The sequence below is a fragment of the Megalops cyprinoides genome, chromosome 4 (assembly GCF_013368585.1).
Source record: "Megalops cyprinoides isolate fMegCyp1 chromosome 4, fMegCyp1.pri, whole genome shotgun sequence".
NCBI lineage: Eukaryota > Metazoa > Chordata > Actinopteri > Elopiformes > Megalopidae > Megalops > Megalops cyprinoides.
In genome coordinates, this window is record NC_050586.1 from 10994059 (window position 1) to 11007585 (window position 13527).

At 43.9% G+C, this 13527-nt stretch overlaps 2 protein-coding genes across 6 annotated transcripts in view; both read left to right on the forward strand.

Annotated features, from left to right (window-relative positions):
- sorbs3 (sorbin and SH3 domain containing 3) overlaps window positions 1–2313 on the forward strand; it is a 31635-nt gene extending 29322 nt beyond the window's left edge. For all 5 annotated transcript variants that reach the window (XM_036527034.1, XM_036527033.1, XM_036527035.1 and 2 more), the window contains one exon: window positions 126–2313. In XM_036527034.1, coding sequence (XP_036382927.1) covers window positions 126–187 — 62 coding nt within the window. In that variant the 3' untranslated portion in view covers window positions 188–2313. The remainder of the gene's footprint in view (window positions 1–125) is intronic.
- A 1714-nt stretch (window positions 2314–4027) lies between these two features.
- pdlim2 (PDZ and LIM domain 2 (mystique)) overlaps window positions 4028–13527 on the forward strand; it is a 41333-nt gene continuing 31833 nt past the window's right edge. Inside the window, exons 1-2 of the mRNA XM_036526979.1 lie at window positions 4028–4497; window positions 13118–13257. Coding sequence (XP_036382872.1) covers window positions 13165–13257 — 93 coding nt within the window. The 5' untranslated portion in view covers window positions 4028–4497; window positions 13118–13164. The remainder of the gene's footprint in view (window positions 4498–13117; window positions 13258–13527) is intronic.

The following is a 13527-nucleotide window of genomic DNA, read 5'->3' on the forward strand; positions in this document are numbered from 1 at the left end:
GTGAAATTACGAGTTCCATTTGTAAAATTGAACAGATGTCTGGGTTCTGAATGTGTGCAGCTTGTAATAGCATGCCCAATTCTTTTGGAATGAAAGTGCCTTACGCTCTTATTTTTCTTCAACAGGTACGTCAGAAAGGACTCGTGCCTTTGGGACATTTCCAGGGAACTATGTGGCACCAGTCTAAGTGCTTATCTCTGCCCTGCCTGCTTCACAAAATACTGGACTGAGATGTTTGCCTATTTAGACAAACTTGCTTTAAGTAGCATACAAATCACAGCAGCCAGATAACCACTAATGATGCCCCCCCCCCCCACTTGCATTCTCCTACAATTCCCCAGACTCTATCTCCATTGCATGCACACTTGACCACTTGACCAAAGTGGACACTGTTTCTGGAACAGGAAGCAAGGAGGATCAAATGGTCAGCCTCTTCACTTTTGGCATGTTAGGCTTATCACGTGTGGGACTTGGAGTGTTTTCCACGGCCATGTGTGCTGCTTCAATGAGAGTCCATGATGCAAGGTCTTACAAGAGTGACGGCATTTGCTGACGAAGATGGGGCTGTATCCCCCCGCCTCCTAAACAACTCCAACCTTTTGTGAAAACCTTCCTTTGGATTGGATTAAATTTGTGGCCTTATTGAACACTTGGACCTTGTATCATTTTGGGATTTTCAAGTAAAACATGCTTTGAAGAAGTGCAGTATACATCACCGGGTTTAAACCACGTGTCATTTCAGCACTGATCTGAAGCCTGTGAGCTGGTGTTTTTGCAACTTACATCAAAGTGCCTTTATGCAGGAAAATGGCCAGAGTGCATTATTTCATATGACATCTTCCCTTTTCAATGCTACTCTGTTGTCCATGTCATGTAACAGAATATAAAAAGTGCCTACAGACATCTTTGTAAAGTTTGCCTCCAATTTAATTGCAGATTTGTAACATCCTCCCGGGTGAACCGAAGACAAAAGTAATGGAAGCATGGCTGTTCAGATAAATCAATGGATCCAAGTCTAAGCTGTTTTTAAAATATGGCAGTCTTCATTCTTTTAAAAAAAAGACTAAGTAGGTCACATGACAGTTGTGCCAAATTTTATTTCACCAATCCAGACTGCAGGGGCACGCTTTGGATATACAGACTTGTACTATGCCGCTGAACCAGACGCATCAGCAAAAAGACCTGATCTGCTTTTTTTTTTTGCACTACTTGCTTTGCTTCATGAGCTCATTGTTAGTTAATCAGTAATCTTGCTCTGCAGTGTTTGAGAAAGTGGTTGGAACAGAGAATGTGACAAGTTGTGAGAGAGAAAGTTGTTAGCCTTGAGCAGGACAGCAGGTCATTTCACCAAGTCACCTGAGGCGGTGTCTTCTGTCCTAAGTAAATGCAACAGTGCAAATCAAACAGGGCAAATAGCAGAGTTCTAAGTAACAAGGAGTGTTGACCAGAGAAGAATTTAAACAGTAGATTTGATGATTAGGCCACCTCTGCGGTCCACCAGGCTGGCATACAGGAGCCATGTCATTGATATTAACGATCCTTACCATTTCACAGTGCTTGCAGTGGAATTGCGAAGGAGACGACAGGCTTAAACACCTTCTTTCTGAATTGCTCTGAATTCTGTACGCCACATGTGCTTTTGTCCGCTGATGATTGTGACCAACTGCCCAAAAGGAACAGAAGCAACAGCAAATTCCTCCAACAAAGGGACCAAATCATTTGCCTCACAGAGCACATTTGATTTTGTTAAAGCTCATTTGTACTGCTGCACAAGCTTTTGTTTACCAGCGCTGCCTCTATATTGATTTAAAAATAAAACCATATTTTTCTGACAAAGATATTTACATATTATCTTAAACAGCTAATCATTTAGAATCATGTAGGCCAATGTAATCCATGCTAAATGCAGGCAAGCCAAGCATCGATGTTACAGAGAATTTTGTGGGCTTTCATACTATGTTATCACAATGTGTACATCTACTAGGTCTGTCTTCCCAAATAATCTCATGTTCAGGCATTTTAAAGTAAGAAGTTAAGGATCTCATTCTCATATTGAGTGTGTTTGTGACAACCAAGAAGAATGTCATGGAAAAAACGCGGAAGACCAGATGAAGACAAAAAAGAAGATTCACAGACAACAAATGCTGAATGACCCATGGGTACAGTACGTCTTTGTGTCTCTTTGTTACAATTTGGCTGAATAAAAGAAAGCAGGCATAGCTGGTTCCCAGTTGTACCACATATAGAGTAGCACAGACACTGCAATTTTAAATCAGCTAATAAATTACAGAAATAAATAATATATTTTATTGCCAACAGAATGTATTGCATTATCTAAGGTACTCACATCTTTGGATGACAATAAATTGTACTCACTGATGGGAAACCATCCAGTTGTCATTTGTGATCTCAGACTGTGGCTTCATCTTTTACTTTGGAAACAGAAACACGCCCTGCTGTGTTTTTGTACTTCACAATTTTGTGTTACTTGCTTTGCACACCGCTAAACCCAAGGTAATTTGCACTGCTTACATTCACTTTCTGCAAATTATCCAGACAGCTGGAGGTGTACAGAGGAAGTTCAAGTTAAACACCCTCATGTATATATTCACGGTGTCCCACCCAGAATGCTAATTAGTAATCCTACCCAACAAGGTCAGTCTCCTAATGACTACAAGGCAATTCCACCCTACAGATAGGCCACCTCCATGCATAGTAAGTAGAGGGCATATCCTTTTTGTTTGTCAAATGGCAATGGATTAGGAAATGGTAACATGTAACTTGGATAGAATCCCAGTTAAATTAGACTTCTACAATGGAAGGTTGGTTACATTACATCACAATAAAAGGTCAATTCATTCAAATACTGGGTTGTTGACTGGTATTGATGGCAGTTAGTGGTGGTGGCATTTAGTATGGTCAGATGGCTCACTGGTTCCACGGCAAAGAAAACATGTTAAACAATGATATGTGTACCTGTGCTATTGTCTCCCTTCTTTCACTGCAATGTTTTGCAACAAAAACAAAATGAATCACAATTAATTAGCCAATCCTCTCACAAACTAGAAAGCTTGTGAAAAAATTCAGATCTCCATAAATTTTCCAGAGGTACTCCTTAACTCCCCTGTGTGGAGGGATGAGGGATCTACAGGAAAACCGGGACAATCCACATTTTATTTGTCAGAAGATTCTCACACCTAGATTCTTAAGATTCCATTTTACTGAAAGGTGGAATGGGGTCAAATCTGAACAGATCTGAACAAATCTGAGCAGTTCACAGTCAAACAATGTGATCATTTTCAATAAATCTTCTGCTGGTTAGTTTCAATAGACCGTTAATTAATTTAGCCTTAAAGGCTAAAGATGATGCAACACGATTTCAATCATCTCACGTTTCTGTAGATCGGCCTTCTTTACGAAGACTTAGACTGAAATTGAGACCGAAATGTTTATTCTGACATTCATACAGTACACGTCACTTCAACCTAGAAAGGGAAATTCAAATTTTCCATAGCCGCTGAGCTCCGGATATAGCATTCGGAAACAATCCCGCATCCCTATCAGGGAATGGTTTATTTGAAATAATGTTTATAAAATGTTCGATACTGCTTTTTAAAATACATTTGCCTGAACAATGTTTTAATTATTACTTCCCCACATCTCCACCTGAAAGTTAGTCTCAAGAGATGACCGATAAAACATCAGATTAGATTTGCATATTTTAAAGAAAGCGTACTGTGCCTGCGCTACCGCAGCCAGGATATTTCAATTACACGGGAAAAATATTTTCAGTGTTTTCCCGTTGGTAACTTTTCGCTAAAGATTTCCCAGTGGAATATGAAAAGAAAAAACACTCCCCTATCTGTTCTGTTTGGCAAGCACGTTTGACCAGCAGGTGGCGCATTTATTCAAGCTCTGCACGTCCTCCGTCAACGTCGAATTAATATCTCAATTAAGCGCCCACCCCCATTACCGCCCTTGCCGGCACGCCCAATGCGATCTGCCATGCTTTAGAATCTTTATTTTGATTATAACACGTGGCATATGATCTCATACCCGAAGGGGTGGCGTGCTTGCAGGTGATTTTATTTCTTCTCTTCGACCCATGGAAACAAGTTAGAGAGGAAGCGCATTTTTGAGAGCATCTGAATACGTCCTTTCAGTTTTTCTATCTGTGTGGCAGTGGCAGTCACATGAACTATATATAACTAAAGCAGCCGGACACGCTAACACACACGGATAGTCGTACTGTGAAACTTTTTTTTTGATAAGTTGCGGACGGGAATTGAAAAACACTATCAGTTCTGTAGTTCAAGAAGCGCATCGTAAGTTTGGACGTCGATTACCTCCCTTTCAGTTTTGTCTCGCTGGGCGCAACTGACGGTTGGTAGCCGACAGGAGAGCAGCAGACCGCAGGTGTATAAGTAACGACGGCTGTTCAGCGTTCGCTGGTGTTAGCAACCGTTTCTTTCCTATCAACCTGAGCTGCAGTAACTGGTAAGTTTAAAAGTGATCTTCATCTACATGTGTCGTAAAAGTGAGATTATGTTTGAGCATGTGTCGCCTGGTTGTTTATAACGTGTCAAAACATTATAACATCAAATGTTAAAAGATGATTATTCTCCAAAAGTGAGGGGAAATAAAACGCAGCCATAGATTATATCGATTTTGGTACCTCCAATAATGTCAGTTTTAAATAAGTGCAGTTCTGTTGTTCGTACTCTTTGCAATTCTCTTAATGTGCTTTTTGTACGATATATGTCACCTGTCATGTCACTGACACCGTAGACCTATGTATTGGAAGGTCATTAAACGGGTTCAGGTGCGTAACGTTACGTAAAGGAACGGCGCGTGCTTGCAAAATGCTATTCATATCCGAATTTATCTATTTTGTATAGACAAGTCTGCTTGAAGCTTAGACATAACGAGCTGCCGAAGGATTCGTAAACAGAGATTGTTTTCTCTTGGTTTGTGTGTCTTGGCAATTTATTTATTTGCGCCTGGAGATTTCCACCCTTCTCATATTCCCCCTCAGCAGCCAGCCAGCCAGCCAGCGGTTCCGTACTTTAAGCTTCTGGGGACTTGTATTGATGCCTTGGTTGAGAAATTGACCGAACGAGGGGAGAAGGGACCTTTAGTGCTAGTTCGTCCCAGTTCGTGCTTCGTTGTTTTTACGCAACAAAATACAAACATGGTAAACATGAAACACAGAGGTGCGTGGTGTGCAAGCTGATCAATGCACTTTCTGAACAGATATGACACGCTGATGCGAAGTGGAAAACCGAGGTACCGATGGGTTAGCGCTACCCTTTATTTGTAGGCGAAAAACAAAAACACTGGTGTTTTGAGACATTACAAGCTGGCTACAATCTTTTGGTGCACATTACCACCATACAATTTAAGAATTGCTTCAGATTGCCATTTAGGTCTAAACACTCTAAAATTGCTCATAAGTACAGACTCTTGGTATTTTTGTGTAACAGGTTAAACTTCTTCAAAAGGGATTGTAAACTTTTAAAACCTTTTAACATGTGGGAAAGTGGTAATCAGAACCACCCCATCTCTTAAAATCGCATCAGTTGAATTAGCCTTTTGTGCGACGGTGTACGGCACATACCCACAAGTGTTCGTCAAGCAATGCTAAAGTTTACTACGCGTAAGGCTACACATTCAGGGATGTGCGCATTGTTTGCGCGGTGCGTTTTCCCAGCGTAGTAACGAGGAGTTTGGATCGAGGGTGTACCAGCGTACTTCGTACATCAGGACTGACACACCTACAGAAACTCATTCATTTCAATATTTTCACGTTGACAATTAAGAGGTGTGGAGCTTTATTGGCGTGTTCTACCCCACCGTGCCACATTTTCTCAGTAAATATCTATGCTGTGTGTCAGCATGCCGTATTCTCTTAATTGCCTTAAATTTTTACCATTTTCAGAGATAAGTGATTAAGAGGTTTTTTTGGGGTGCGTACAAAGCCTGTTCAATGTACAAGAAATAACAGTGCCAGCCTAGAGTATAGAATTTTACAACATGCACAGTTTTGAAAGAATAAGAAACTTTTTTTTCAATTTAGTAATGCCTCAGGAACTTGTGCAGAAAACCTTTCAGACAATGTTAAGTTGAAGCAGAGATGTCAGACCCACTCCTGCACATAAGCCACAATTAAATACCCTGGAAGTGAGGTAAAGACTGTATTTAAGGAGCAGTGAGTGACCAGGTAATACACCGGGAGGACAGGTCTGTATTTATGTCATTACCCTGAACTGTAGTGTGAGGTAAATTGCAGCATAGTTATCTGCAGCTCTGCCTTCAAAAGGAGCATGCTCTCCTGTGAGGAGTTAGCTCGCAGGCTACAGTGGGGCTTTATACCGGTTGAGCTCATCATCACTGGCTCGAGAGAGCTCATCTCGAAACAAGCTCGCTTGAGTTCCTCACAGCATCTGCATTCGGACAGCCATCCTGGCAGCGCCCGGATTATGCCGATTGTGCCGGGCCTGAATGGGTGGGAAAAAGCTGGATGCTTTTCCCTGAGCTCACGTGGAACTGGAACCGCTGGGCCCCATTCATCTGGGCGCCTGGAATTTGCACAGCACCTTCTCTTTGTGTGACACAGCCTTTCACATACACCCCCCCCCCCATCCTTTCATGTCCAATTGTGTTGATTTCCTGACCCCTCCAGCGTGCTGATTGCGCAGTCCCCCGGCCGCGGGACAGAAATTCGGCCCCGTGTTATTCTGGCCTCTGACAAGGAATGGGTGTAGGTTTAGAGAATGCGCGAGCAGGAGTGAAATGAGTCAGGCCTCGTCAAGCGTAGGTCGCAGTTCTGCAGAGAAGCTCTTTAGTCAGGCTGTTTCCTCTGTGCTCTGAAAAATAACAATGCAAGACTTTGCTACGCTCTGCCTCCAGCCCTCTAGGCCTTGGAGAAATGAGCTGAAATGAGTTGATGGGGGAAGTTGTCACCTGAACCTAGCCCTGTCCGGGTCGATTTTAGAGGGATTGCTGAACTCAGTGTTTCGGACCTTATGTATAAACATCCTCCGTTATGAGCCGTTCTTCAGTTGGTTCAGCAGCAGGAAGTCGCACCCTAAGATACGATCTGGTGACGTTTAGATGATGAAAGTCGTTTCCAGTCGCTTGTCTGTGTGCCTGATCGTGTTGTGGTTAGGCCTGTGGCAGCCTTAACTCGGTCAGACAAACGGCAGACGGGAGCATTTGCTGATTGCGTCTCAGTTTGTAAAAAAAAAAAAACGTATGAATGCAACAGCTTTGTTTTCCATCCCCTTCCGCAGATGCTGTTGTCACTTAGAGGCCCTGTCGGTGTTTGTATGCATCCGAATGCCCGAGCTTAAATGGGCTGCACAGAGCTGCATGGCTGCAACAGGATATTGAGAAAACCTGTGGAAATGGCGGTCGGATGGAGCTATGATTCAGAGGCAGCACTGTGGTAAACTGCTTAAGTGCAACTGGGCACCAGCACCTCAGAGAGGCTTAATGGTGCATGCAGGGGGTGTGGTATGGTGCCCTGATTGCCATGCTTTGGGGGAGCCTGTGCAGAGGCAGTAACGTGATCCATGGCTGATGCTGCTAGATATGGTAGAGCTCTCCTGGCCCCCCCACAACTTAATGGAGTGAGACTCTGACGCAGGCTCTGGAGGTGCTCTGAAGCATTGTGGAAAAGAAGTAGAGTACAGGTCTGTATCACGACGTAGTGGAGGGCGGCATATGCCAAGACCTGGCCTCTGTATATGCTCACAGAGCTGAGAGAACACTCGTTGGGTGTCTTCATCTTAACAACAATACCGGATTATATTCAAACTAATACACTGCAGGTTATGAGTCATTGTTTATCATCAGAAAAATTTATCATGTAGGGAAGTTGCCTAACTTGTTCTGTTTTATTTCTTTACTTGTCCTGCATGAAAAATTAAAGTGAAGTGGTGGGGAGAGAGGGAGGGATAGTAGTTTTAGTTCATAACACTTCTTTCACAGGATGTCCATAGGACATCTGTAAACCAGCCTTATCCCACCCACAAAAGCTCAAATTACTCATTCTCCATAAGTCAAGACTCATTTTTTCCCCTGCTGTTTGAGCTCATCTCTGTTATTATTTGATACATCTTCATCACCTTAGAGATGACAGTTTTGCCTGATCGAATCACTGGTGTGTGTTTGTGAGGTGTTGGTGGGGAATGCTTTCCAAGTGACCTGTCAGAATTGGGGAGAGGCTCGCACATTCCTCCCGGCTCGACTCATACGGCTCGGGTCTGGCAGGTACCGCCGAGGGAGGAAACACGCTTCAAAGCGGGGCGGGGTTTCAAAAGAGGCTGCCGACTCCAGCGCAGACCAAATTGGGGGTGTCCGCCAGCAGAAGCATCATGGAGTCTGAACCGCACAGAAAGCGTCACCCCCGCAACTTGATGGTCCAGTAGAATGCAGCGGTTCTCTGGTGCCATAATAAGCAGATCTGAATGGCAATGTGCTACTTGTATAGCATTGAGCCAGCATTGGGGCACGATAGGGTTGCGTCTGTGTTTTCTGTCACGCTATTTGTCTGGCATTAGCACACTGCAGTTTTCATTTATTGTCTCTGTCCAGTGAATAAGAAGCTGCATGGGGGAAGTGTCAATCATGTAGCAAGCAGGGGAAAGGTGAGGGATACCAGCTTTGTGTGATGATGACAAGACCCATTTGAGTGGAAAAAAAAATCTCTTCTCCCCACACAGAAGGCTCATCTTTGAAGTAAAATTGATCAAAAGAGTCCATCCTTTCCAACCTGGCAGTAAGATGGGGCACAGCCGAAGCTATTGACCCAAGGGTGTGTGCGCGTAATCTTACGGTACTTATCTTGGCTAAACTGTGTAATTCCACCAACTTGTCTTTGCAAGTTGCACACGTGCTCTCAAAATCTCAGTTGCCCTTTGAAGTCTTTACAAAACTAGTCGAAGGGATATGTAAACAGGAGAAGGAGATTAATGTAGGCAGACATCATAATATTGCCTCTGTCAGTAACCTCCAGGCTCGGTAAGCTCCGCGTGCCCCCTCGGGCTTCAGCTTGTCGAGCTTGCTACCGGGCACTACTGCACCTTTGCCTGTGGACAGCCTGGTGGAATTCCCTGACATTTCCCTCGCTGCAGTTAATTGCCTTTAAGTGGTCTCTGATCCGTCCACAAAATAACAATCTCCTATCATGTTCCACTGTGGCAGTAAGAGACTCTGTATTGGCGTGTTTAAGTACCTGCAGGTGGGATTCATCTTGGTCACATTACTGTAATCCTCCTGTCTCCGGCAATCACCGCTGGCCCCCCGTCACGTGACCAGAGAGTCTGTAACCATATGCAGTGCAAGCTGCTCTGCCCCGTCGCGTTGGACTGGCTCCGAGTTTCACCACCGGCTCCAGGTGACAAGCGCCTGCAGGTGTTTTTTTTTTAACAGTTCAGCATGTCATCCGCTTCTGCTCGCTCTGCCACCCTCTTGGCATCCCCCACGACAAGCCGTCACTCATGGGTTTCATTCTGCGTCATTAATTCATTTAGTTTCATCCCTGTTTTTTTGCCACCATCACAGCTGTAAAGCTGAGCCTCAGTTGTGCCCATTGACTCAGTTCATTGTCAGCCACGCCATTGGTTCAGTTAACTTTCACCTCTTCTATTCATTTGACTTTCAGTCATCCGATTGACTTGTGCGTTCTGCTGGTTAGGCCTCAGGTGAAAGTATGTATGGGAAATAAGCGATAAATGCTGGTCTGGATGTCAGTACCTGGTCACAAAAGTGCTAACAATGCCAGTGAATGGGTCACGCCCCTTTTGTGCTTCCCTGACCCCCCTCCGCCCAAAGGTGTTCCGATACCAGAATGTGAAAGGCCTGTCCCAGCCGTGGCACATATTTGTACTAATATCTCACCTGACGGTCACGCATACCTTCAGAACTGGATGGGCCACTCCATTGCTCACATTCCTCCCTATTGTGACCGTACTGTTTCCATCGTTGCCTAGCAACGTCAACAAAACGTCACCTAGACAGAAACCGCATTTCAAAAATGACTGTCACACCACCTGTCAGATTTACTTGTTTGATTTGTCTCGTATATGTCAAATATTTTGTATGATTTAATTTGTGTGATGTTTCGGTCTAACTCTGTAATCCATGTGCTTGTTTATAAGACGCAGTACACCCATTTCATGAAGGCCTGAACTGCTGTAGGCAAAGGTTATTGCTTTATTAAAATAGCTTTTATTAAAAAGTTTTTTTAGAATGTTTTTATTTTTTTTTATTTTAATCAGACAAAACATTCCAAGCAAAATGAATAAACTCATTCAGAATAATTGAATGTTTACTCGTGCTTGTAAACACTTGACAGTCAAGAAAAAGTATTTGAAGGACAGTTCCTTTCACAATACGCTATTCTTTAAACACTTCTATTGTTTGTAGGAGCTCTTTGGCTGACACTTTGACACTTTGAAAAAGGAACCTTAAGCAAGACAAATAAACATGTTCCTGAATAGATGAGGAAGAGACCATGAATACTATGAATAAAAACAGAAAATAAACAGAAGTAAATTTATCATTGTGAACAAATAAGGTATGCCAGCTGCGTTGATATGCTCTGTGTCTGTCCATGAAGAAGAAGCACGGAGCATTTGTTGTTTTAGACAGTTGGTTGATCGGATCTGAATTGATTTTAGGCATTCTTGGTATGAATTTAGGTTCACTGGAGAATATGCCCCAATGGCACATTGTTGTGTGGTACTAATTGAAGTGCTCTGGGTCTGGGAAACTGGGGCAGTCGTTCCCTGTGATTAAGTGAGTCTTCATCGCCGCAGCTCTTGAATGTTTCTCATTGCCGCAGCAATTAAGAGCTCCTAATGATGGTGAGCCTCATAACCTCACTAATTGCCTGACTCTGCTAATGACCGGGTGGGTTTCGCGTTCCTCCTCCCAAGCACTTGAGGAATGCACACAGAGAGAGATTCTTCAAGTCAGTCGTCCTGGGGATTGGGCCTTACATCAGTGGCTCCTGATTGGTCATGGAAACATGGGATAATCCCGACAAAGTCTGGCTGTGTTGTGGGTGCATATATATATATATATATATATATATATATATATATATATATATATATATGTATATACATATTTATATATATATATATGTAAGTCTTGCATACAGCTGAATTGAGAGAAAAAAGTAGGAAAGAGTCAGTTTTATGCCCTGGGTATTGGGCACGCATCAAATGAACCCTCTTGGGTCCATGTGCAAATGCACATTTTTGTACCACTGTTTACTTCCTGGCTTGGGATGTTAGAGGGCCTTATCTCAATCCTGGACGTTGCAGTGACACACAACAGTTGTAGCACAGTTTTAGTAGGATAGCCAAATCACATATTCAGGACCTAAGCCAATAGCTCTACCTGCAGGCTTCAAGTCAAAGGTTAGTACAACGTGACAATTTTCAGTCCTTTGCCTGTTTTCCTGCAGTGGTCCAGGCCAGAAAAAGGGCTCCAGCTCAGCAACTATCTTCTAAATGTACCAAAGTGATGACAAGGGAGTTTTGTAGTCTCTGAGTAACGTAAGCATTACTGATAAGACAAAGTGTGTTGTCACATGATGTGCCAAGGTTCAGGTATTGAGCCGCTACTGTCGATACTGTGTGCTCTTCTAACCCATTTAAGCAGTGACCCCAAATAGCAGTGTATGGACTTGCAATAAAACGGCGGCTACACTCAGACTTCTCCCTCTGACAGAGCTAAATCTCGACACTAAATCAGCTGTGAACGGGTAGGTCTGTCCCAGAACCAGTGCGGTATATCACTGACTCCAGTGCCGTCACATGATGACTTGTGCAAGCATGTACTGCCGAAGATGAGTGCAGCAGCAGCTGAGCCCAGAAACACACCAACTGGCGTTCCTCAGGATCTGCACCCGAGAAAAATCAGTGCGCGTACACGTGCTCCTTCGTAAGCTTTTAACACCTGGAGTTACGCAAGCCGTTTGGCTGTCAGCTATTCTCTGTTCGCGAAATGGAGAAGAATATAACTTCTGCGATATTTCATCTGAGCGAGAAGTGAAGGCATCTGTCAGGCTTTAGCTTGTTTATTTTTCGCCTGTGTTCCTGTTGAGGTGAGATCCTCAGAAGCCCTACACGGTTTCTCTGTGTTTCTGTCTCTCAATCAAGTGGTTTATTCTCACTGACACGCAAATAAATGAATTCGCCGGTAGCTGACCTGTGCAAATTTTAGGGGGATCTTAGAAAGATGTGAACAGAGTAGCACACGTGTTAGCGCACACAGTTGAAATGGTAAAACGGTGTCTCAGGCTGGCTGCTGCAGTAGGCTAAGTTCTGGTCCCTCTGGAGGCCTGTGGAAGAGTGTAAGAGACCCTAGTGTGTTGTGGTGGGGCCTGTAAGTCTGCCCAGCACCCCTCCCTCACCCACAACCGCAGCATGCATGACAGAAGAGCTGGACTGTCTGAGCCCCACACATGTGCAGATAATAAACACCTCGCACAGAATCAGCCTCGCCGTTACAGTCATGGCTCACGGTAACTGCAGGAAATGCAGTTTCCATTGGTCATGGATGCCCCTCGCTCTGGCCCTTCTTCACATCTTGTTGAAATTTTCCAAGCCTGCCTTGCCATGGGCAGAGACGTGATTGTTGCACAAAAGCAGAAACGTTGGGTGAAACTCTTGAGATCGGGTGGGAATCTGTCTGTATAATTATAGCTTTGACTGTAACATGTACCATTGTATTCCCTGTCTTTGGTTTAATCACCCTTTTCTCTGAAAGACATTTGGAACTTATGAAAGCTTTGGGTTTGAAAGCACTTCAGCAATGCCAGTCATGTGCCTCTGGGTTTCAAATTCTTTCCATTCCAGTTTGATGTGGTTATTTACAAAATGCCTGTCAGAAAGTTCGGGCACCAGTCATGCAGTGGGAGATAAAATCAAAGCAGGATAGGTGATAGCAGTTGCCAAAATCACCTGAATTCAAATTCTAGCACACATGACACTGACTGGGAAGTGATATGCCATCTATACCCAGGGCCTGAACATGTTTCTTTATCTTTCTCTTTCTCTCTCTTTCTCTCTCTCTGTTTCTCTCTGTCTCCCTCCCACAGGTGCACGGGCTTTATAAAGGCAGTAGGCGGCGGCCTGTGGTCACAGGATGGCATTTACAGTGAACTTGATTGGCCCTTCTCCTTGGGGCTTCAGAATATCCGGAGGGAGAGACTTCAAGAAGGCGATTACTGTTTCCAAGGTATAACCACCCTCAGCCTTGGCCGCTGATCTGACTCAAACTTGGTTCTCTCTGTAACAGGGCGAATTTGAGTGACAAAGCACCATTTGAAGCTCATTACAAATGAGCAGTGCAGCAGTGCGTAAGTGTGGAGTTTGGGTTAATAGCTAGTTATGGAGTAGAATAGAAATGGTTACATAACTGTGACCCAGCAGACATAGGACATGGCCCTCGGTGCCAGCTGTATCCTCCTCACCGGTCTGCCTGCTCCCGGCGTTTGTTTGTGTCTCT